At 39.9% G+C, this 26,003-nt stretch overlaps 1 protein-coding gene across 1 annotated transcript in view; it reads left to right on the forward strand.

Moving 5' to 3' along the window:
• Nucleotides 1-26,003, forward strand: part of LOC126473544 (dedicator of cytokinesis protein 1) — a 420,590-nt gene that overhangs the window by 98,673 nt on the left and 295,914 nt on the right. The window contains exons 9-14 of the mRNA XM_050100670.1: nt 7-213; nt 310-585; nt 6,998-7,166; nt 9,153-9,340; nt 21,651-21,751; nt 24,161-24,301. Of these exons, the coding sequence (XP_049956627.1) occupies nt 7-213; nt 310-585; nt 6,998-7,166; nt 9,153-9,340; nt 21,651-21,751; nt 24,161-24,301 (1,082 nt within the window). The remainder of the gene's footprint in view (nt 1-6; nt 214-309; nt 586-6,997; nt 7,167-9,152; nt 9,341-21,650; nt 21,752-24,160; nt 24,302-26,003) is intronic.

Genomic DNA, 26,003 nt, shown 5'->3' on the forward strand with positions numbered 1-26,003 from the left:
TTGCAGGTGAGAGAAGAGAACCCTCATCTTGTTCTTGGTAATGTTGCAGTTGCCAGGAAAATGGGTTTTCCTGAAGTAATTCTTCCTGGTGATGTTAGAAATGATCTGTACCTTATGCTTGTTTCTGGTGAATTTTCTAAAGGCAGCAAGTCTACTGACAAAAATGTTGAAGTCACTGTAAAAGTCTGCAATGAGAAAGGTCAGAGCATTCCTGTAAGTTGGTCAACAATTTTTGAAACATTATTTCAGCATGATTATTACAATGTTTGTTGAAGTTTCTAAATTCCTTTTGCCTCCTAAATTTCACAGGGTGTTATAACATTAGGTGGTGGTGTCGAACCATTAAATGAGTATCGTTCTGTGATCTACTATCATGAAGATAGGCCAAGATGGTGCGAGATTTTTAAAGTAGCAATTCCAATAGAAGAATTCAAAGCGAGCCATTTGAAATTTACTTTTAAACATCGTTCATCGACTGAAGCCAAAGACAAATCTGAGAAACCATTTGCCATGTCATATGTTACATTGATGCAGGAAAATGGCACAACATTGGAAGATTCACTCCATGAATTACTTGTTTACAAGGTAAGTATGTTTTTATTATTAAGTATACTGTTGGCAAAAAAATGGCAACACCAAGAAGGAATTGTGCGGCACAAACAAAAATTGGTAGGCATGTTTCTACATCTGAAAGATGGGTGTCTATTAGAATTTGTACCAGTTGCGTAAGTGTGGTGCCAATAGTGTCACTATGTGGCTGAAAATCAGGTTTGCATTGAATACGTGTTGCAACGGTCATGAGTGTTAGTTATGTTAATCGAGAATGCCTTTAAGGTGGCAAAGAAAGCCATCATTAACACCTCACCAAGTTTGAAAGATCTTTGTACATCCATACTTAAATTGGATGATGGTGGGACATTAGCTGGTGTAAATTTTATTAAAAATGAAACTCTTCCATCTGTACTTAAGATTTCATATTTATTTGGCTACTAGTTTCAACGTTGCGTCAAAGCCAACTTCAGGCCCTATATAACACACCATACATAAAACAAACAATGTGAGACATCAGTAGTCTGTGAGCTATTGTACAAAATAAACATTTTATATAAAGGATGAAATCATTAAAAGTAGTTACATTTTGTTCATTTTCACTAATTTACCTTGGCATTAGCAATTTGTATGGTACAAACAAGTACAAATGAAGTTATATATACACGGTTATTTCCGTTATAGGTCAATACTAGACATTTGAATGAAAATGGGGGTATATATAAGTATTGATCTATAACGGAAATAACTGTGTATATATAACCTCATTTGTACTTGTTTGTACCATATAAATTGCTAATGTCGAGGTAAATTGCATCATAGTGAAAATGAACGAAATGTATGTTGTAAATGCAACCAGGACAGTCGCGGGGTAGCAATGACGGAAAGTGCGGCGGGACCCACGGAGAGGCCCGCGAACGACAACACAACGTGGGAGGACGTACACGACAAATGAAGGACAGAACGAATACAACAAGATTGAACAAGGAAACAAACACGTCCACTTGTACACAGAACAAGGAAGTAAGCTGTCTAGCGCGAAGCGAGGTGTAAACTGACGTACACGAGATTATACTCACTGGCTGAGTGCGAGGCAGGCGCTTAAGTACGCTATCGGGGGTGCCGCTATTGGCCGCTGGAACCACGTGTTCCACTGTGGCGGCCTCACACTAAAAGCGGGCCAGGAGATGCGCGCCGCCACAGCTTATGGTGCGATGGTGCAGAGACCTCTATGGGTATTTGACGTCCGTGACGTCTGGTGCTGATTCAAATTCTGCGTCGCGCGGTACCAGAATGTAACTACTTTTAATGAATTCATCCTTTATATAATATGTTTATAATATATTTATGTTATACAATAGCTCACAGACTACTGGTGTCTCACTTTGTTTGTTTTATGCATGGTGTGTTATATAGGGCCTGAAGATGGTGTTGACGCAATGTTGAAACTAATAGCCAAATAAATATGAAATCTTAAGTACAGCTGGAGGAGTTTCATTTTTAATTTAAAAAAATTTTGAAAGAGGTCATGTAATAGGGCTACAAGAAGCTGGATATTCCTTCTTTGATATTGCAGAAAGACTTAGCAGGAATGTAGCCACTGTACACAGTCGCTGGCAGTGGTGGTCACAAGAATATAAGCTCACAAGAAGGCTGGGCTCCAGGCGGCCACATGGCACTACTGGTAGGGTAGACCATCATGTTCAGCATATGTCTCTGGTGCATCGTACTGCATCTGCAGCAACTATTTGGACAGCAGTTGGTACCACAGTGAAGCAGTCAACTGTTACAAATTGGTTGCTTCAAGGACAGCTCCAAGCCAGATGCCCTGTGGTGTGCATTCCACTAAACCCCAGCCATCACCATTTTCTACTTCAGTGGTAGCAAGCTAGAGCTGATTGGAGGACACGGTGGAGGTGTGTTACGTTTTCTGATGAAAGTTGTTTCCGCCTGAGTGCCAGTGACGCCCATGTGTTGGCTAGGAGGAGGCCAGTTGAGGACCTGCAACCAACCTGTCTGTGTGCTAGGCACTCTGGACCTACACTTGGAGTTATGGTCGTAGGTGTGATTCCGTAGATAGCAGGAGTACTCTTGTGACTATCCCACACACCCTGACTGCAAAATTGTATGTCAGTGTGGAGATTTGATCTTTTGTGCTGCCGGGTAACGCTCACAACATACAGTTGTTGCAACCCAACGTGCTCTACAGAGTGTCGACATGTTGCCTTGGCTTGCTCAATCGACAGGTCTGTCTCCAATCGAGCTCATGTGGTACATCACTGTATGACAACTCCACAATCAGCATGAATTGTCCCTCTGCTGAATGACCAAGAGCGACAGGCATGGAACTCCATCTGACAATCTGGCATCTGGCACCTGTACAACACAGTGCTTGCACATTTACAAGCTTGCGTCCAGCATTACGCTTCAGCATACTGCCAGTTACACCTTTTGTTAATGTACCAGCATTTCACATTTGCAGTTGCTTATCTTGCACTTACATTAACCTGTGATCTTGCAATGTTGTTGTTGTTGTTGTTGTTGTTGTTGTGGTCTTGAGTCCTGAGACTGGTTTGGTGCAGCTCTCCATGCTACTCTATCCTGTGCAAGCTTCTTCATCTCCCAGTACCTACTGCAGCCTACATCCTTCTGAATCTGCTTAGTGTATTCATCTCTTGGTCTCCCTCTACGATTTTTACCCTCCACGCTGCCCTCCAATACTAAATCGGTGATCCCCTGATGCCTCAGGACATGTCCTACCAACCGATCCCTTCTTCTAGTCAAGTTGTGCCACAAACTCCTCTTCGCCCCAATTCTATTCAATACCTCCTCATTAGTTATGTGATCTACCCATCTAATCTTCAGCATTCTTCTGAAGCACCACATTTCGAAAGCTTCTATTCTCTTCTTGTCCAAACTATTTATCGTCCATGTCTCACTTCCATACATGGCTACACTCCATACAAATACTTTCAGAAACGACTTCCTGACACTTAAATCTATACTCGATGATAACAAATTTCTCTTCTTCAAAAACGCTTTCCTTGCCATTGCCAGTCTACATTTTATATCCTCTCTACTTCGACCATCATCAGTTGTTTTGCTCCCCAAATAGCAAAACTCGTTTACTACTTTAAGTGTCTCATTTCCTAATCTAATTCCCTCAGCATCACCCGAGTTAACTCGACTACATTCCATTATCCTCGTTTTGCTTTTGTTGATGTTCATCTTATATCCTCCTTTCAAGACACTGTCCATTCCATTCAACTGCTCTTACAAGTACTTTGTTGTCTCTGACAGAATTAAAATGTCATCGGCAAACCTCAAAGTTTTTATTTCTTCTCCATGGATTTTAATACCTACTCTGAATTTTTCTTTTGTTTCCTTTACTGCTTGCTCAATATACAGATTGAATAACATCGGGGAGAGGCTACAACCCTGTCTCACTCCCTTCCCAACCACTGCTTCCCTTTCGTGCCCCTAGACTCTTATAACTGCCATCTGGTTTCTGTACAAATTGTAAATAGCCTTTCGCTCCCTGTATTTTACGCCAGCCAACTTCAGATTTTCAAAGAGTTTTTCAGTCAACATTGTCAACAGCTTTCTCTAAGTCTAAAAATGCTAAAAACATGGGTTTGCCTTTCCTTAATCTTTCTTCTAAGATAAGTCGTAGGGTCAGTATCGCCTCGCGTGCTCCAACATTTCTACGGAATCCACAATGATCTTCCCAAATGTCGGCCTCTACCAGTTTTTCCATTCATCTGTAAAGAATTCGCATTAGTATTTTGCAGCTGTGACTTATTAAACTGATAGTTCGGTAATTTTCACATCTGTCAGCACCTTCTTTCTTTGGGATTGGAATTATTACATTCTTCTTGAAGTCTGAGGGTATTTCGCCTGTTTCATACATCTTGCTCACCAGATGGTAGAGTTTTTCAGGACTGGCTCTCCCAAGGCCGTCAGTGGTTCTAAAGGAATGTTGTCTACTCCCGGGGCCTTGTTTCGACTCGGGTCTTTTAGTGCTCTGTCAAACTCTTCACGCAGTATCGTATCTCCCATTTCATCTTCATCTACATTCTCTTCCATTTCCATAATATTGTCCTCAAGTACATCGCCCTTGTATAGACACTCTATGTACTCCTTCCACCTTTCTGCTTTCCCTTCTTTGCTTAGAACTGGGTTTCCATCTGAGCTCTTGATATTCATACAAGTGGTTCTCTTTTCTCCAAAGGTCTCTCTAATTTTCCTGTTGGCAGTATCTACCTTGCCCCTAGTGAGATAAGCCTCTACATCCTTACATTTGTCCTCTAGCCATCCTTGCAATGTTAATCACATAAATATGTTACCCAGGCAAATGTACTCCTGACATTTCGTTATTGTACATTAATTATCTTTTGGTGTTGTGATTTTTTTTATTCAGCCAATGTATTTGATTCAAATGGGACAAATATGAAAAAGTAAATAAAGCATCACTAAATACTAATTATTTGTGAATGTCTTTCAGATCTATCAAAAATATTTCATTACGTGTTATGAATGTTATTGAACCGTCTTTAATAAAAAAAGCAAGAACTGTTATTTTGAACTAGAAAAAAGCATTGCCTTTGACACCCATGCATTCTCAAATCAGTTTCTGATGTTTACATAAATGCTATTAGCCTTTATCCAAAACTTGCACCCTTGAAATTTCTGTAACGGTTCAGCAGCTGATGAAGAAAGTAAATTTCATTTTAATCGGGCAATTAGAGGGGTGGCAGTCTGGGCGGGAGGGGGAGGAGGAGGAGGAGGAGGAGGAGGAGGAGGAGGAGGAGGAGGAGCGGCGGCGGCGGCGGCGACGACGAGGACGAGGACGAGGACGAGGAGGAGGAGGAGGAGGACGAGGAGGACGACGACGACGACCTGGTTCCTCATCCTCTACAGCCAGATTAAAGCCTTTTAAAAATTATTTGTTTGTACATCTGTTTAGTTCACACTCTCATGGCTACTGTCTGTGGGCACAACTGCTTCTGACGTGAGCAACAGTCTCCTGGAGTGGGTGGTGAGGGTAAGGAGGAGGTATTAGGTGGTGTGAGGGCTGTGGGAAAGTGCTGGTGCTACCTGAGGGAGTGTGTAGGGATGTGGCGGGGACAAGATAGGGCTACTAGGTGCGTATCATTGTGTGGGGTGGGGGGAGGGAGAAGTAGAAAAATGAAAAGGACTTGTGGTAGCATTAGAGGATTAGATGGAATGTGCATATTGTAATGGAAGCAGGGAGGGGGATAGAAAGGTTGAGAACAGGGAGTAACGAAGGTTAAGGCCAGAGGGGTTACTGGAATGGTGGATATGTTGTTGTTGCTGTACGAATGGGTGAGAGTTACTTTTGAGGTAGGACTTCGTCGAAAAGCTTAAGTATTTCTAGTATTCTTTTTTCTTTCTGCCTGTTCAACTAAGTGTCTGTTCTATCTGACAGCGGCTGCTCTCTGTGCTTAGTAGCAACCTATCTTTTCCATATTGTTGTTATTCCATCCTGGGCTTCCCATTGTTTTATTTATTTTTGAAACTATGATTTTGAACTAATAAAGATATCACAACAATTTTGGAGGAAATTTTTGTGTTGTTTTACAAATGAGTTCTCTTGGATTATTGCACTTTGGAGAAACAAAAGTCTGCATGACAGCATTCATTAAAGAGGAACTCTCTGTTCATAAACTGTGCCGATTTAAAGGGAGGGGGGGGGGGGGGGGGACACCAGAGCTCATAGATATTTCCGTAACCAACTTACATAATCAGTTTGCGAGCTGATGGATTGGCTCTAGTTCAATGCTGATTCACCAATACAACCACCCAATGTCTGACAAGAGTGACACATTGCCATTTCTAGAGATTTTGATATACATGAAAGTTGAAGAAACATGGAGGCAAACATGTTTGGAATTTACCTTCCATATTGTAAGCAAGCTTCAACAAAATAGTTCACGTGATGCAAGCAGACACTGTCAAATAATATTCGAAAATATGGTGTCTGAGATCAGTTTGGGGCTCATGTGGTGACCATTTTTAACAGTTAGCACTGTAAAATTAATATACTTCCATGCATTTTCCAGTTATGAAAAAAGTGCATACTTTGCAAGGAGGAGGACTTCATCTAATTGAACTTAATATTACTGTCTATTGAGCTTGACAAGTAAAGCTATTATTTAAAAACACTGGGAACTAGTAGTTACAGTGTAAGGTAGTAATTAAAACAGAAATCAGAAATTTGATTACATTGTGTAACTATCACATCAAGACATTACTGAAACCACTCCTAATAAAGCTGGCGATTGGACAGTATTTAGACAAATTATTTGTATAAGTTTGGTATAAAGCAGTTACTTTTTCACAGTACTTAATTTCATATTCTGACATTGCTGGTGTGTCTATCTGCAAAATGTGTCCTTACCTGTTTAACTGTGATCTTTCATTTCAGATTGATCATAAAAAGTATGAAGAAAGTGAGCTGGCATATTTGTCACTACCCAGCAGAAGGATACAGCTCACTGAGGGACAGAAACCTGCCGCAGGAGGTCTCTCGCTCAGTTCGAAAGACAGTTTTACAATTGAAACAAATGTTTGCTCAACCAAGCTTACACAGAATGGTATGTTAATACAAGCAATTGTAATTTATTACTCTTATAACTTAATTGTTGTTGAGATTAGCTACAGGATAACAACCTTTCATTCTTTGAAGAAAAAAATAAAATAATTTAAAGGGCCAGGTTTTTCTTCTGAAGTTGCATAGGAGTAGGATGCTACTGTGCAACCAGTTGTTGATATGATAATATACCTGAAAATATGCAATAGCTGAGAACTGATGAAAACAATTAGCTTGGAAGACTGTAATATGAAGAGTAAGTACTTACTGAGACTAGAAGAAGAAAATACTACGTGGAAAGTGACAGTAAATTTTGAAATAATAGTTACAGAAACAAAGTTTGAGAGTATGCCATGTAATTCTGAAATAAATGTAGAACAACATGATTTTAATGAGAGAGTGATGTTAGTTGCAAGTTTATTTGGCAGTTCATCCCCCCCCCCCTTGCTTCAGCTGGACTCACATTTATGATGAAAGTTCAAATCTCTGTCCAGTCATCTAGATTTAGGTTTACTATGATTTCCTTAAATCACTTAAGGCAAATGACAGAATGGGTCCTCTGAAAGGGCATGACCGATTTCCTTCCATATCCTTCACTCATCACCGTTGAGGGGCCATAAAACACTAATCTTCCTTCTTTCTTGCTTCAGAAATTCCCTACCTTACAACCTCTTGCTGTTGTTTCAATATTTTAAATTTTGCATCACCAAAATAAATTATTTGATACATATACTGAAAACATTTAGATGAATAAAGTGCTGGCACACATACAGTAAATCTTATGATTTATTTTTCTTGCTTATAAATGTAGTGTCTGAGTTACAAGGGGGTACGTACATTCTCAGCTTGATCACACAACTCAAGTTGAACAGGAAAAAGACATACAGTCCATTCGTATAAAATCACACCAATGCTTTTCTTTTCCATTTTGTCGAAGAGCATGATTTTCTTTGAGGCGATACTTGGACGGTCTCTCTACCCCAGGAGACAGTGCTGGCAGGGTGGCTGGGCAACTGCTGTCTGTACAGCCTCAACACCTGTCACTGATGGTGCCCTGTTGGCAACTTTTTCTTCTAAACAACAAACATAACAAATATATAATACTGAAGAGCTTTATTATTGTATAGATGATGGTTTATTCATGCATAAAAACACAGGGATGACATGTATGTATGCAAGATGAGAAAGTTTTCTAGTGGCTATAAACTAATGTGTTCAAAAATTTACTCATGGCCGCATAAAGTGTTGTTACAATATTTGTTGATTGCATTTAAAATTTTTGAATAATTGCATTTCTAGAAAATGAATGTCATCATGTGTTTCTAATATTAAACAAAAACTGTTGTATACAATGTAATGAATTTCAGAATGAATAGTTGATAGCTAAGAGTCATAATTTCTCATTGAATCGATGAACACATGTGACATGTAGAAACAAGTCACCCAGAAAATTCTTTCAGTTTCGTCCTTAAAGAAGGGAAGTGTGCTTCAGTATTAGTGTGTGTTATTATTGGCTGTTGTGAGTGCCTCCTTAAGGTTAGTATTAGGTAGTCCGTATGACTCTTAGTGAATTTTATATTAATGATAGAAACATATCATTCTTGTCACACACATTTGCAAGTAGCCACCTGGACTGTAGAGGAGTGGTGGCTTGAGGGGCTGGAGATTGCAGAAGGTGTCTGTGACACAAAGAAAATGACATTTTCTTTGGAGTTTCTGTAGGAACAGTCCTGAATTGTAAAATAGTCATTTGTTGATTAAGTTAAATGATTCCACTTGCTCACTGTTTAAAGGACGAAGGTAGAAGACAAAAGACTGATGTATTTAGATACAAATCAACTGTGTTTCTTCTTAATACTTGAGTACATAATAAACTTAATAGGAATTGTTGAAAATTTTGTAGGTAGAAACTATTTTTCATAGTCTGAAAGATGTGTGTGAAATTTTGTGACAGTAATTACCTCTGATAATGCTTACTTGCATCATTTAGTTGACCTGTTGGGCCTGTTGAACTGGGCAAGTCATCCGGAGGGCCTCAAGGACAGTCTGGCAGCTTTAATGAAAGTGGATGGAGAAGAAGTAGTCAAGTTCCTGCAGGATGTGCTGGATGCCCTATTCAACATCTTGATGGAGAATTTTGATTCAGAGCTTTATGACAATATGGTTTTTGAATGTCTGGTAAGCTACTAATCATTTTTTATTTTGTGCATAGTGTATAAGATTTTGTAGACATTCTTCTAACTGTTGATAACAAAATGGTGCAATGCAATACAAACTAAAAAGGAAACTAAGTCCATCATTAGAACATGTTGATGAGATAGTCTTATTAGTGAAAAATGGTACCTGTGCACACACATTTGCCTCACCTGAGGCATGTGCTGTAAACATTCAGTCAGTTATTACATTGCCAAATGAATTGATTACTTGACCACAGTTGCTGCACCATCATGTTCACACCTGGGAAGCAGGGATGGAAGGTAGCAGTAGTGTACAGTCTAGTTCTCTTGTAAGTGTAGGGCTGTCACATGCTGTACGTTAGTACTTGCCACTGGATGAAGTACAGAACAAGCAGAAATAGGTTGTATAGTATATCTCACCTTGTCCACTCAAGGTGCTTCCTTGGTAGTATACATAGAACTTCCTACTTTGGTAATGTCGTTATTTTTCGCAGATGTGTCTGTTGATTCGTCATCTGCTATTTGTTGCACATGATACAGCTGACACTTTGTTGAAATCTATGCTTACTGATTTTATCAAACAATGGAAACTCTACGTAGGAATATAAACAATGTTGGAAAAGATAAATTGCTACTTACCACAAAGAAGACACATTAAGTTTCAGGCAGGCACAATTGAGACCCTTACACAAAGCTTTCTACCACAGCCATCATCAACAAAAAGGAAACAGAGAAACACACACCATTCATACACACAAGCAAGCACATCACATACACACATAACTGCCAAATCTGGCAGCTCAAGTTGTTTGTAGGTGATGCCTTCAAAGGAGAAGTCATTGTGGGTGAGGGTATAGTCAATCTTGGTGACCAGGAAGAAGGTTGTAAGTTTGAGTTGATTTGATTTATTTCATGTTCCATAGGTCCAACTGTGTTGGATGCACAAGGATGTGGAACGAGTCAGTTTTTTACAAATACAATCTGATGATCTTATAGCATATACAGAAATTTGAGTACATAATTATATAAAAATATATCTAAAAACAAGGATGATGTGACTTACCAAATGAAAGTGCTGGCAGGTCGACAGACACACAAACAAACACAAACATACACACAAAATTCAAGCTTTCGCAACAAACTGTTGCCTCATCAGGAAAGAGGGAAGGAGAGGGAAAGACGAAAGGAAGTGGGTTTTAAGGGAGAGGGTAAGGAGTCATTCCAATCCCGGGAGCGAAAAGACTTACCTTAGGGGGAAAAAAGGACGGGTATACACTCGCACACACACACATATCCATCCACACATATATATATATATATATAAAAATTTATACGATAAATTCTTTGGGCAGCAATACAGAAAAAGAAAATGCATATTTTCTTAGAATCATTAAAACACTACAGAAAACAGATACAGAGCACACACAGATACAGAGCTCAGGTTAAATAACATTCTTAGTGGCATTATGTGAACTTGTATTATGTAGTATTAAAATATTACAATTAATTTAGTTAAAAGTTCATCTAGACTGTAAAAAGCTTTTTCTAGCAGAAATATTTTAGTGCTTTCTTAAACTTACTCTTGTTATGAATCTGCCTTTATTTCAGGAGGAAGAGCATTGATGAGTTTTGCTCCAGTGTAGTGGACACCCTTTTGTGCCAAGCTCAAATTTCTGAGCTCGCTGTGTATGTCATTCTTCCTCCGTGTGTTATGCTCATGATAACTGCTGTTTGGTTGAAATATCTCTATATTTTTACAAACAAAACACATGAGAGAAAAAATATATTGGCATGTAGTTGTGTATATTTTAAGTTTACGAACACTATTTCTACACGAATCTCTTGGGTGCAATCCACATATAATTCTTAAAGCTCGCTTCTGTGCAATGAACACTTTCATTGCTAATGGCTGGTTGCCCCAAAAAATAATTCCGTACTCAATGAGAGAATGAAAATAGCCATAGTATGCCACTTTTGCAGTGCTAGGTTCAACACATGAAGTGAAGTGACAACCCGTAAAGCATAGGTAGCAGAGATAAACCTCTTACAGAGATCAATAATATGTGAAGACCAGTTCATTTTCTTGTCAATGTGCACTCCAAGAAATTTTGTTGTTTCCATTCTTACTATTGGTTGATTACCACAAGTCACAGTTATCTCTCTCTCTTCTTCTGTTTTTGTACAGAATTGAATAAAGCTGTGCTTACTGGAATTTAATGAGAGACCATTCACCTTGAACCAATTAACCACATCTGAGAGTATGTGATTAACAAGTTCCTCAAGATTGTTGTCTGTTCTACTGCTCATAAAAATTGTGGTATCATCAGCAAATATTGTAAATTTACACGGCAGCCTTGTACATGATGGTAGATCATTTATAAAAATCAGGAATAATAGTGGCCCAAGAATTGGGCCCTGAGGCACTCCACATGTAATGGAACTCCATTCAGAATCTGAGGAAGTGTCACATACTCCACCCGAGCTATTCAAGACAACTTTTTGTTTTCTGTCTTGGAGGTACGACTGTAGCCAATTGCCTGCAACACCACTTATTCCTACTAATTTTGCTTTTTGCAAGAGAATCTGGTGATGAACACAGTCAAATGCTTTGGATAAATCACAGAAGACACCAAGTGCTAGCATTTTTTCATTAAGGGTATCTAGGACTTCATTTGCAAGTGTGTAGACTGCGTCTTCTGTTGCATGGCCCTTTTGAAAGCCAAATTGGCTCTTGATGAGAACCCTATTCTTCATGATATGATCAGTAATTCTTACATGTATTAGCTTTTCTAGAATTTTGGAGAAAGCTGGCAGCAAAGAGATAGGTCGATAGTTAGTTAGTTCAGCTTTAGCGCTCTTTTTGTACAGGGGCTTCACAATGGCATACTTAAGTTTACTGGGAACACTTTTCTGAAGGGAAGCATTGAAATTATGACAGAGAATGTCTGTTATCCACACACAAGAATATTTCAATAAATTACTAGATATATTATCAACCCCTACAGAGTTCGTACTTTTTAGAGACATGATGATTTTTTGAATTTCTTCTACAGTGACAGGATTAAGGTGCATTTCTGAAATTGTGTTTGAATATACTGCTTGACAAAGAGTTACAGCTTCATCAACATTGGGATTGCGTCATCTGTTGGGAAAGATAATGTTCAATAGCGGCAAGGTCTTGGGCATTAGGGGTATTAGTGTAAAAGGAGATGGCATCAGTAGTGACAAGCAGGGCATCATGTGCCAAAGGAACAGGTACTGTAAAGAGTCAGTGGAGAAAGTGGTTGGTATCTTGTATGTAGGAGAGTAGGTTGCGGGTAATAGGCGGAAGCAGTTGATTTATGAGAGCGGAGATTCTCTCAGTGGGGGCACAGTAACTGGCCACATTGGGACATCCTGCGTGGTTGGGTATATGGACTTCAGGAAGCAAGTAGAAGGCAGGAGTACAGGGAGTGGTAGGAGTGAAGAGAGAGATAGACTCCGAGGAGAGGTTAAGCGTTGGGCCCAAGGATTTGAGGAGTTACTGGAGGTTCAACTGAATTTATGGAATCCCACCACACTCATCCACATTCCTCCAGAACCTCAACACCTTTTCCCCAGTTTGCTTCATTTGGTCCTCCTCAACCCAATAAGCCACCTTTCTCGACGTTGACTTCCACCTCAAAGATGGCTACATCTGTACCTCCGTTCATATAAAACCTAATAACTACCTAGATTGCTACTCCCATTGTGCGCTGTAGCTTGCAGACTGGCTTCAGCAGCAGAGACAGTGGTTGTGTATTTATAAGTTGCGTTTGCATGAATGTGTGTGTGAGCATGTATGTTGTCTAACTCGGAAGAAAGCCTTTCGGCTGAAAAGTTACCTATTTAGCAGTCTTTTATTGTGCCTTTCTGTGACTCGACATCTTTACTATATGGTGAGTAGGAATCTATCCTTTCAATAACATTGTCATTGTTCCATCCTGGATTTTCCATTGTTTGGTTTGCCTAACGACTTTTCTTCCATCCCATAACCTGTGCTGTTTCCCTTCGTTTCTATTTTATAACATATTACTACACTCACTATCTTTCCTTTCTTTTCTCTTGTTTCCTATGTTTTACATGTTGCCTTCCAAACCACACCACATGCTCTGACTTACAAGCGACACTGTACCAACCGCCTCATCTGCACACAGTACACAGCTATGTGACTGTACTGATTGTTGGTGTCACATCTCATGTCTCACATTACTCCCACAGATATCATTAATCCAAGACTTTCAAATCACGTGAGGGGTTTGAAATTTTGGGTGGTTAAGGAGGACTCCTCTACATAGTCCAAGAATAGGATGGCATACAACTGTGCCATGCAGGTGCTCACTGCTGTAGCCCAGAAGTGTTTGTAGGTGATGCCTTCAACGAAGAAGTAATTGTGGGTGAGGAAGTAGGTGGTCATAGTGACCAGGAAGGAGCTTGTCGGTTTGGAATGCATCGGCCATAAGGGAAGGTAGTGTTCAACAGCAAAAAAGCCACAGGCATTAGGTATGATAGAATAAAGGGAGGAGATAAAAATGTAAATGTCGTGTGACTAGGGCCTCCCGTTGGGTAGACCGTTTGCCGGGTGCAAGTCTTTCGATTTGACGCCACTTCAGCAACTTGCGCATCGATGGGGATGAATTGATTATGATTAGGACAACACAACACCCAGTCCCTGAGCGGAGAAAATCTCCGACCCAGCAGGGAATCGAACCTGGGCCCTTAGGATAGATATTCTGTTGTGCTGATCACTCAGCTACCGGAGGCGGACAGGGAGGTGGTGTCAATAGTAATAAGCAGGGCACGGTGTGGTATAGAAACAGGAACTGTGGAGAGTAGGGGGAGGAAATGGTTGGTACCTTTTACATAGTAGGGTAGATTGCAGATAATTGGCTAAAGTGTTGTCTATGAGAGCAGAGATTCTCCCAGTGAGAGCACAGTAATTAGTGAGGCAAGGTAACCGGCCACACACAATGAGGTGTCCTGGACACACAATGAGGTGTCCTGGGTGGTCAGGTTTATGGACTTTGGAAGCACGTACAAGGTAGGAGTCTGGGTGGTGGTAGAGCTGAGGAGAGAGATAGACTCCAGAGAGAGGTTCTTGAATGGGTCTAAGGATTTGAGGAGAGTCTTGAGATAGTGCTGGATTTCTGGAATGGGGTCACTGTGGCAGGGTTTGTAAGTGAACAGATCTTATACCAGGAAGAGTGCTTCTGCTAGGTAATACTTGCAGATCAAAACAACATTGGTGTAGCCTTTGTTAGCAGATTAGTTTACAAGATCGGGATCAGTACTTGGGTGGTGGATAGTGGTTCTTCCTGTTGATATGAGGTGAACTTGCATATTGAGGGATTTGGGAAATGATGAGGAGGTAAGATTCAAGGTTAAGAAATTCTGGAAAGTTAACAGGGAATCTGTGGGGGTGAATCACAGGTAGATGGAGGAGTGAACTGAGTCAGGAAGGGTTGAGTCTGATTGGTATAGTTGGTGGCAAAATTGTGTTTCTACAGTAGGGACTGGGAGAAGGAGAGAAGGTCCTTACCAAGTGCAGCATGATAGAATTTGGGAGTGGGGCAAAAAGTAAGGCTTTGGGAAAGGACTGATACTTCTGTTGGACTAAGGATTTTGGAGGAAAGATTGATGACTGTGTTTTGAGTCTGTTTACATTCTGGAATCTATATGATGGTGGGAGCAAGTTTTTGACGGTGGGGTACATGTAGTAGGTCTGCAATACAGGACCTGTCAGCTATGAAGGGCTGTGGGGGAGGTTTGGAGACAGATGTGGTGGATAGTGGTAGTCCAAGGTTGGAGTAGAAGTGAACAGGTTGGAGATGTTTTTGAGGTGACATTGTGCATGCTTCTCTAGTTCCTGGAGGATAAAAGTTTCCAAATGTGAGACAAGATCCAGGAATTTGGGATTGCAAAGCAGGAGAATTTTATGGAGGGAGAGGAGATATTGCAAGGAGGTTCACGCATGATCTACATGGTTTTGCAGGACTGTTGGTGAGGATTGATGAAACCTGGACAGATGGAGGTCATTGTGGAAGGAGGGGTTAGGAGGGGTTGCAGCCAGAGCTGTGTAATCTGTTGATAAGGGCATTTGGGGGATTCCACTAGCCAAGCAACAAGAAACAGTATGTAGGACAGGATTCTGGCTAGGTATAAATAAACTCTTTCCTACTGGCACAGATACAAGGAACAAGATCCAGGGCAGAAGATAAAAATGCGTAAAAATACATAAACAACATGGAAATATGTGAAGACACCTTGGTGACCTGGATTGAGGGTGAGGACACCCTGTCCGCATTTCTCCAGAACCTTAACATCTTCTCGCCAATTTGCTTCATGTGGTCCTCCTCAATCCAACAAGTCATCTTTCTCAATGTTGACTCCCACCTCAAAGATGGTTATATTACTACCTCCATCCATATCAAACCTACCAACAGCCAGCAATACCTCCACTTCGACAGCCACCACCCATTCCACACCGTGAAGTCCCCTCCACACAGTCTAGCCACCCATGGGCATCCCATCTGTAGTGACAACCAGTCCCTCTCAGAATACACCAATGGTCTCACTGAGGCATTCACAGGATGTAATTACCCTTCCAACCTTGTACTGAAACAGACTCTCATGCCTTATCTCTCCAGTCACTTACCACCTCCCAAAGTTCCACCATCTGACCACAGAGGAGCATTCCCCTCTTGACTTGATACCACCAGGTCTGGAGAAAGTGAACCACATTCTGTGCCAGAGTTTAGACTACATCTCATCATACCCTGAAATGAGGAATGTCTTACTCACTATTGTACTTGCACTCCCACAGTGTTATTCCACTGGCCACCGAATCTACACAATACCTCATCCATTCCTACTCAACCCCTGTTCTCAACCTCTTGCCTCATATCCTTGTGATTACATAGATGCAAGACCTTTCCCATACATCCTCCCACCACCGTCTGCATCACGAGCATCAACTATCCCACCACACTCAGGACTACCTATGAAAGCAGTCATGTGACTCACAAGCTAAGTTGCAACCACTGTGCTTCGTTGTATGTGGGCATGACAACAAACAAGCTATCTGAAACTTCCTGGCGGATTAAAACTGTGTGCCACACCAAGACTCGAATGCGGGACCTTTGCCTTTCGCAGGCAAGTGCTCTACCATCTGAGCTACCGAAGCACGACTCACGCCCGGTCCTCACAGCTTTACTTCTGCCAGTATCTCGTCTCCTACCTTCCAAACTTTACAGAAGCTCTCCTGCGAACCTTTCAGAACTAGCACTCCTGAAAGAAAGGATATTGCGGAGACATGGCTTAGCCACTGCTGGACCCCCCCAGTTGCTGAACACGCTGCCAAACACAATGTTTTTCATTCAATGACTCCTTCATAGCCCGTGCCATGTGGATCCTTCCTACCGACAACAGCTCGAATTGCACAGGTGGGACCTCTTCCTGTAATATATCGTACATTGCCGTAACCCCTCTGGCTTCAACCTTCGTTTGCCACTGTCCTTCAGCTACCTATACCCTCTCCTGTTCCCACTCCAGCCCTACACAGCCTTATGTTTCACCAGCACACCCACAATATTCTTACTTCTCTCCTTTTCCGCTCCCTCTGCCCCCTGCGGCCCCCGCCATCAAACTCCCCAACTGCACCTGGCTGCCTTACCCTCTCCTCACCTCATTCCTGTATGCTCCCAGAAGCAGCTCTTTATTATCCCCACCCCTACACTGCTATCCCTGCCCATCCCCTGCCCCAGCCTCCTCATTACTCCCATCATGTGCTGTTGCTCGCAATTTGGTTTCAGCAGGCAGAGACAGTGGTCATGTGTGTATCAGTTGTATTTGCATGAAGGTGTGTGCGTTGTATATTTCAGAAGAAGGTGTTTTGGCCAAAAACTTACTTGTTTATCACTCTTTTGTTGTGCCTGTCTACGACTCAATATCTCCACTGTACAGTGAGTAACAATCTATCCTTTTCATGACTTTGTCATTATTCCATCCTGGATTTTCAATTGTTTCATTCAACTTTTAGATTTGTACGATTTTTCATATAAGCAAAATTTAGTGGATTTCTTTTAGTACTCAAGTTGAAGACTTCTCATATTTTGTTATTTAGAGTCAATTGCCACTTTTCTCATCATACAGATATCGTGTTCAAAAGTTTTCAAGACGGTAAATGACAGCATCACCTCCAAACAATCTACAAGGTTGCGTTACTTTCTAATGCGACCTTACTGATACGAATTCGTGGCTCCAGCCGCACAACCGAGACGATATTCTGTAGGCATGCAGTTTGATAAGAAATCATGTGTGAGGAATGGTACCAAAAGCCTGAGACTCTAAAAATATGGACAATTTCACATCGCCTGTCAGTAACACTCATTACTTTGTGAGAATAAAGCGCTAGTTGTGTTTCACAAAAATGATATTTTCTGAATATATGCTGACTATTTCTTATAAATAATTTTTTGCGGTAATTCATAACATTCAATTGCAGTACATGGAGAATGTACGGGACTTGGTAAATCAATCTGCCACGAGTAATGAGTATGATGGGCAAACATCTATTAGGCGCACTACAAATGTAGTGGTGTGGACAGGTTGTGAATGTGGGTCTCACGGGGAGTGTGCAAGGGGTAAGTCCCTGCAGGTGCACTATCCTTTGTGCCCTCGGTGGCTCAGATGGATAGAGCGTCTGCCATGTAGCAGGAGATCCCGGGTTCGAGTCCTGGTCAGGGCACACATTTTCAACATGTCCCCAGTGAAGTATATCAACGCCTGTTGCAGCTAGGGTGTCCATTTACTTATCATTTCATTTCTAGCAAAGCTGCAAGGTCATCAACGGTAACTGTTCTTTCGAGAACAGATACTATCGTCATATAAAATTAGTTGCTCCCAAATTGTGAGATCATCAAAAGTAAGGTACTTCTTTTACATTTTAGTACAGTGGTATTACCATAGTTCATATAGTAAAGGAAGTGACATCCAACATGTATCTATAATCATGGACCTTGCCGTTGGTGGGGAGGCTTGCGTGCCTCAGCAATACAGATAGCCGTACTGTAGGTGTAACAACAACGGAGGGGTATCTGTTGAGAGGCCAGACAAACGTGTGGTTTCTGAAGAGGGGCAGCAGCCTTTCCAGTAGTTGCAGGGCAACAGTCTGGATGATTGACTGATTTGGCCTTCTAACACTAACCAAAACGGCCTTGCTGTGCTGGTACTGCGAACGGCTGAAATCTAGGGGAAACTACAGCTGTGTTTTTTGCGCGGGCATGGAGCTTTACTGTATGGTTAAATGATGATGGCATCCTCTTGGGTAAAATATTCCAGAGGTAAAATAGTCCCCCATTTGGATCTCAGGGCGGGGACTGCTCAGGAGGACGTTGTTATCAGAAGAAAGAAAATTGGCGTTCTATGGGTCAGAGCGTGGAATGTCAGATCCCTTAATCGGGCAGATAGGTTAGAAAATTTAAAAAGGGAAATGGATAGGTTAAAGTTAGATATAGTGGGAATTAGTGAAGTTCGGTGGCAGGGGGAACAAGACTTTGGTCAGGAGAATACAGGGCTATAAATACAAAATCAAATAGGGGTAATGCAGGAGTAGGTTTAATTATGAATAAAAAAAAATAAGTATGCAGGTAAGCTACTACAAACAGCATAGCGAGCGCATTATTGTGGGCAAGATAGATACAAAGCCCACGCCTGCCACACTAGTACAAGTTTATATGCCAACTAGCTCTGCAGATGATGAAGAGATTGATAAAATGTATGATGAGATAAAAGAAATTATTCAGATAGTGAAGGGAGACGAAAATTTAATAGTCATGGGTGACTGGAATTCGATAGTAGCAAAAGGAAGAGAAGGAAACGTAGTAGGTGAATATGGAATGGGGGTAAGGAATGAAAGAGGAAGCTGCCTGGTAGAATTCTGCACAGAGCATAACTTAATCATAGCCAACACTTGGTTCAAGAATCATAAAAGAAAGTTGTATACATGGAAGAAGCCTGGAGATACTGACAGGTTTCAGATAGATTATATAATGGTAAGACAGAGATTTAGGAACCAGGTTTTAAACTGTAATACATTTCCAGGGGCAGATGTGAACTCTGACCACAATCTATTGGTTATAAACTGTAGATTACAAATGAAGAAACTGCAGAAAGGTGGGAATTTAAGGAAATGGGACCTGGATAAATTGAAAGAACCAGATGTTGTAGAGAGTTTCAGGGAGAGCATTAGGGAATGATTGACAAGAATGGGGGAAAGAAATACAGTAGAAGAAGAACGGGTAGCTTTGAGAGATGAAATAGTGAAAGCACCATAGGATCAAGTAGGTAAAAAGATTACGGCTAATAGAAATCCTTGGGTAATACTGAATTTAATTGATGAAAGGAGAAAATATAAAAATTTAGTAAATGAAGCAGGCAAAAAGGAATAAAACATCTCAAAAATGAGATCGACAGGAAATGCAAAATGGCTAAACAGGGATGGCTAGAGGACAAATGTAAGGCTGTAGAGGCGTATATCATTAGGGGTAAGATAGATACTGTCTACAGGTAAATTAAAGAGACCTTTGGAGAAAAGAGAACCACTTGTATGAATATTAGCAGCTCAGATGGAAACCCAGTTCTAAGCAAAGAAGGATAGGCAGAAAGGGGGAAGGAATATATATAGGGTCTATACAGGGGTGATGTTCTTGAGGACAATATTATGGAAATGGAAGAGGATATAGATGAAGATGAAATGGGAGATATGGTACTGTGTGAAGAGTTTGACAGAGCACTGAAAGACCTAAGTGGAAACAAGATCCCGGGTGTAGACAAAATTCCATTAGAATTACTGATAGCCTTAGGAGAGCCAGCCCTGACAAAACTCTACCATCTGGTGAGCAAGATGTATGAGACAGGCGAAATACCCTCAGACTTCAAGAAGAATATAATAATTCCAATCCCAAAGAAAGCAGGTGTTGACAGATGTGAAAATTACCGAACTATCAGTTTAATAAGTCACAGCTGCAAAATACTCGCACGAATTCTTTACAGATGAATGGAGAAACTGGTAGAAGCCGACCTTGGGGAAGATCAGTTTGGATTCTGTAGAAATTCTGGAACATGCGAGGCAATACTGACCTTATGACTTCTCATAGAAGATAGTTTAAGGAAAGGCAAACCCATGTTTTTAGCATTGGTAGACTTAAAGAAAGCTATTGACAATGTTGACCAAAAAACTCTCTTTCAAATTCTGTAGTTGGCAGACGTAAAATACAGAAAGCAAAAGGCTACTTACAATTTGTACAGAAACCAAACGGCAGTTATAATAATCGAGGGGTATGAAAGGGAAGCAGTGGTTGTTTCCTCTCCCCGATGTTATTCAATCTGTATATTGAACAAGCATTAAAGGAAACAAAAGAAAAATTCAGAGTAGGAATTAAAATCCATGGAGAAGAAATAAAAACTTTGAGGTCTGCTGAGGACATTGTAATTCTGTCGGAGACAGCAAAGGACCTGGATGAGCAGTTGAACGGAATGGACAGTTTCTTGAAAGGGGGATATAAGATGAACATCAAAAAAAGCAAAACGAGGATACTGGAATGTACTGGAATTACATCAGGTGATGCTGAGGGAATTAGATTAGGAAATGAGACACTTAAGGTAGTAGTTGAGTTTTGGTATCTGGGGAGCAAAATAACTGATGATGGTCGAAGCAGAGAGGATATAAAATGCAGACTCACTATGGCAAGGAAAGCATTTCTGAAGAAGAGAAATTTGTTACCATTGAGTATAGATTTTAATGTCAGGAAGTCGTTTCTGAAAGTATTTGTGTGGAGTGTAGCCATGTATGGAAGTGAAACATGGACGATAAATAGTTTAGACAGGAATAGAATAGAAGCTTTCGAAATGTGGTGCAATAGAAGAATGCTGAAGATTAGATGGGTAGATCACATAACTAATGAGGAGGTATTGAATAGAATTGGGGAAAATAGAAATTAGTGGCACAACTTGACTAGAAGAAGGGATCGGTTGGTAGGACATGTTCTGAGGCATCAGGGGATCACCAGTTCAATATTGGAGGGCAGCGTGGAGGGTAAAAATCGTAGAGGGAGACCAAGAGATGAATACACTAAGCAGATTCAGAAGGATGTAGGTTGCAGTAGGTACTGGGAGGTGAAGAAGCTTGTACAGTAATTTAGTTCACATTCTCCTTGTTGTTTTGTGATATTATATCATTCATTGTCATTGTTAATATAATTTGTGATTCCCTCATCAGTTTATTTTTGTTTCAGCTTTTTATTATTGGGTTGGTGTCAGACAGGAAGTACCAACATTTCCAGCCAGTTTTGGACTTGTACATCCAAGAGAGTTTCAGTGCAACTCTTGCCTATAAGTGAGTTATATGTTATCTTTGCCATAATTAAGACAAACTGTTAAACTAAAAGAAACATAATGGCCAAGCCAGCACTTACCATCATGGGGTAAATGTGAATACTTGAAGAAAAAAAGTTATTTATTTAGAATTTGTTGTGCACCAATATCCTGGTATTATCCCTTGTCATCCTGTTATCTAAATCCTACTATTCTGTATAAAGTATACCCTCCTTATCATTTCTTCACATACACCACTCCATTTCCCAGTTAATCATTGATTATCGTTATTTCGGTCGTATCATTATGCAGCAAAATCCTTCATGTGCTTGGCCATGTAGTCATTTATGTCATCTTTTCCATTACTAGTTCCTCTTTCCCATTCTCCATAAAATGAGTCAGTTACATTCTTTATCACAACTATTTGTACCTTGAAGGAGATCGGCAAACATATATGTGCCATCCTCATCATAATTTGCATCTGTCATTCATTTGTGTACATTTCTAAAAGGTGTCTCAGATCAGTTACTAGAGAACAATTTTATGATATACTCTACAAGACATCCAATCTATCTTCATTGCTGCAGAAGCATAGCAGATTTTGCCAAATTCATTTTACTTAGCCTTTGTATTTGCAAGCAATGTTTGAGTTGGAATTGTGACTCCATTAAGAAGAGAAGTAGTGCTAGATTTGGAAGCCACATGTACAAGAAAGGTAATTTCAAACAGCAGTAGCTAAATTAATCTGAAATTGACAAGGAATAACTAAAACTTGCTTGTAGAACCATCCTGGCATTAACTGGAAGTGGTTTAAGAAAAAATATCAGTACCGAGTTGCACTACACTTCTGTCAAATGAGTCAAGTGCTCTATAAAGAAAGGTCTATATAAACTACAATACATGGAAAAACATTGTGCTTGTAATGACCTCAGTTGCAATGAGGTCTATTCTGCCATTGGAATAGTGGAAAATTGTAGGAAACTTTCAAGGGAAATAAAAGTTACAAAGCTGCTTCAGGAAACCATAAGTAACTATTCTAGAGAAAATAAATAATGATGTACATTATGTTTGTAGTTTTATACACAAGAAACTGTATCTTTCTTTATCTGCTTTTTCAGTGGGGGTTGTTTGCAAATAGTTGCTCCTGGGCTTTTTCCTGTATTTCTTTGCCAGATTCATTCTGATGGTATGTTTCCCTCAGTCCCTGAACTCTGTAATATAACATCTCTGTACTATCTGTGGCACCCATCAATCATCTGTTTGGAAAACTTGATTCCATGTTCCTCCTTCCCGACTTCCCTTTTATTTTGTCTTCATTGTGTTGTAACATTTAGCCCAAACACTCCCCCCCCCCCCCCCCCCCCCCAAAAAAAAAAAAAAACTTTTTATCTGCTTTCTTTGTTTTAGTGTGTTGTGTTGCTTTCTGTATGCTCTCCAATTTTTCACTTAAATTCGTTCAGTGCCACTACTCCCTATTCCTCCTTTTTATTTGTTTCCTCACTCTCTCTTTGTTTTATCAACTTAAGCAGTTTTACCAGTTGTTTTCCATCCCTGAGCTGGCAATACTGGGTGTACATAAAGTCCGGGAACACTTTCAATTATTTACTGCACAAAAACCAAACACTGTCCAGATGTCATACATATTGCATTTTGAATAGAAACTCTGAAAATTTTTACAAACATTCGATATGCAAACCATGAGTGGAAGATGTCAATAGGGTAATTGAATTCTTGCCATACCCATCCCAGCATGGCATCGTCGACCGTGGCAGTCGCTTCCCGTATTCTCTACTGGAGCTCTGCTACATCACATGGTAGAGGCGGTACATACACTAGATCTTTAACATGTCCCAACAGAAAAAAATCACACGGAGTGAGATCTGGTGATTGGGGAGGCCATTTGATGAACTTCAACATACAGAAATCTCGGTTCGCACCTGAACTCACCATGTTTGTGACGAGCGTTGACTATCGGCAAATGACCAAACTATGCTGTGGCAGTATACATGGAAAAAAACGTTCAGAGTTTCTCTTCAAAATGACATATGTATGATATCTGTACAATGTTTTGTTCTTGTGCAATAAATAATTGAAATTGTTCCCGGACTTTATGTACACCTTGTATGTTAGCTTGTATATCTTATATTGCTCCCAGCCCTGACCTTTTACCCTTTCTTTGCATAATTTCCATTCAAATCTACTTGGACTACTATAAATCTATTCCTTTTCTGGGACTGCATATGCAATACATGTTACAATTTTTCCAATGACAGAAGTTGTCCAGATATTTTTGGCATTGTTGTTTACAGTGTACCTTTTGGGGAAAACAACAGAGGTAATACAAGAATCTGTTATTAATATTGATGTATATGTAATTATATTATTGCTTGCAATACATCATTTATTAATTCTGTGCTTTTACCATTTACAGTAAATTGATTGTTGTTCTGAAGTATCATATTGATAATGCCAGTTCAACAGATAGTCAAGACAAAGACATGTTGTTGAGAACAATGAAGTCTTTGCAGTACTGCATGCGTTTTGTGGTACGATCACGGCAGCTTTTTGCAGAGTAAGTTGTAATATGTAGATTTTGTTTTTATGTATAGCTATAATTTTTAAACAGAAAATAAGAACTGAATTTCCATTTGTTGTGCTCATTTTCTTACAATTCTTTGTTCGTCACCTTTCGAAACATTTTTTCCAGTTTAGTTCCACAATAATAAAAGATAGCTACATACAAGAAAGAGCTCCAGAGTAGAAAAGTGTGACTGAATTAAAGTGGTGAGAAAAATATTTGTTGCAAGTTTTTCTGTGGAAAAAGAATGTAAGACTGTTTTACAGTGGCTAGGAAATTGTGCTGTTCTGACAGATTTACCTGAAAATGCCAATAACAGCCAAGAGAAGATGAATTTTACATTTAGGATTCAGAGTCTATAATTCAAAGTATCTTTTCAGTGTCATTGTTGAAAATATTATTATAGAATCAGTCCCCAGATATTGAAACTTCCCAACAGATTAAAATTATGTACTGGACCAGCATTCACACCTGGATCCATTGCTTTAAATGTTCAGAAATATGTAACTATGTATGTTAGAAAACATATTGTCTTATTACTACAGTGACAATGAGTAATGCTTGGAATCAGTCAACTTGCGGAGGAGTAACAATGTGTGCAGAAGTGAAATAAAATGCTCACATAGGTTCAGTTGTGAGTAAAAGCAGATGGCAGACTTCAGTTCATTGTTGCAGAACACTAGGGAAATGCAATAAGTCTTTGAAGGAGATCGCTTACAGAGCATGCGACCCATCCTACAATTTTGCTCAAGTGTTTGAGACCCATACTAGAAAGGATTAACAGGAATATTGAACATATACAAAGAAGAGCAAAATGAAATGTTATACATTTGTTTGACCCATGGGAGAGCATCTTGGAGATTCTGAAAGAACTGAACTGGGAGATATTGAAAGATAGACACAAACTATACTGTGAAAAAAAGTTTAAAGTACCAACTTTTATATGATTAATCTAGGAATATACTAAAACCTCCTAGGTATTGCTCCTATAGGCTTGATTGATTACAGTGCACACAGAGGCATTTAAGCAGTCATTCTTACCAGGACTCCATATGTGAATGGAACAGGAAAAAAGCCCTAATAATTGGTATAATGGGAAATATCTGCTGCAATGCACTTTATAGTGGCTTGCAGAGTGTGGCTGTAGAAGTAGATGTAAAATGCAATGTTCTTACCTATTGATTACTCACCATAGTTGCTGTAGAATGTACCAGTAGCTAATATGGACCACAACCAAATTTGTTGTAATCATTTTGTGCATGAATCTAGTAGTCATGCTTGAAAAAAAATGTTCCCATGACATGAATAAGTTTTCAAGCACTAAGACCTAATTTCAGCTACTTAACTCTGAATTATCACAGGGCATGATTGCATACTGAAGATAATTTGTTGCAGGCCTCATAATCATGAATTCATTTTTAGTGACAATTAATTGACTTTGTGATGCCCCATTGGGGTTCCCTGTCACTACTATATTGATCAGGTATTGAAAGCAACTCATACACTTTTACTGATAGCAAAATCAGATTGTTTGAGAGAAGTCACAATTTATAAACACTCCAAAATTATTATCCACTCTATCACTGCTTATTATACACCACGAAAACCAAACAACCCTTATAAAAATCATATAAGCTCAGATAAGGTAATAGAAATGTAGCCGTTCGGGTACTGGGATTATTATTATTATTATTAT

The sequence above is a fragment of the Schistocerca serialis genome, chromosome 4 (assembly GCF_023864345.2).
Source record: "Schistocerca serialis cubense isolate TAMUIC-IGC-003099 chromosome 4, iqSchSeri2.2, whole genome shotgun sequence".
NCBI classification, from domain to species: Eukaryota; Metazoa; Arthropoda; class Insecta; order Orthoptera; family Acrididae; genus Schistocerca; species Schistocerca serialis.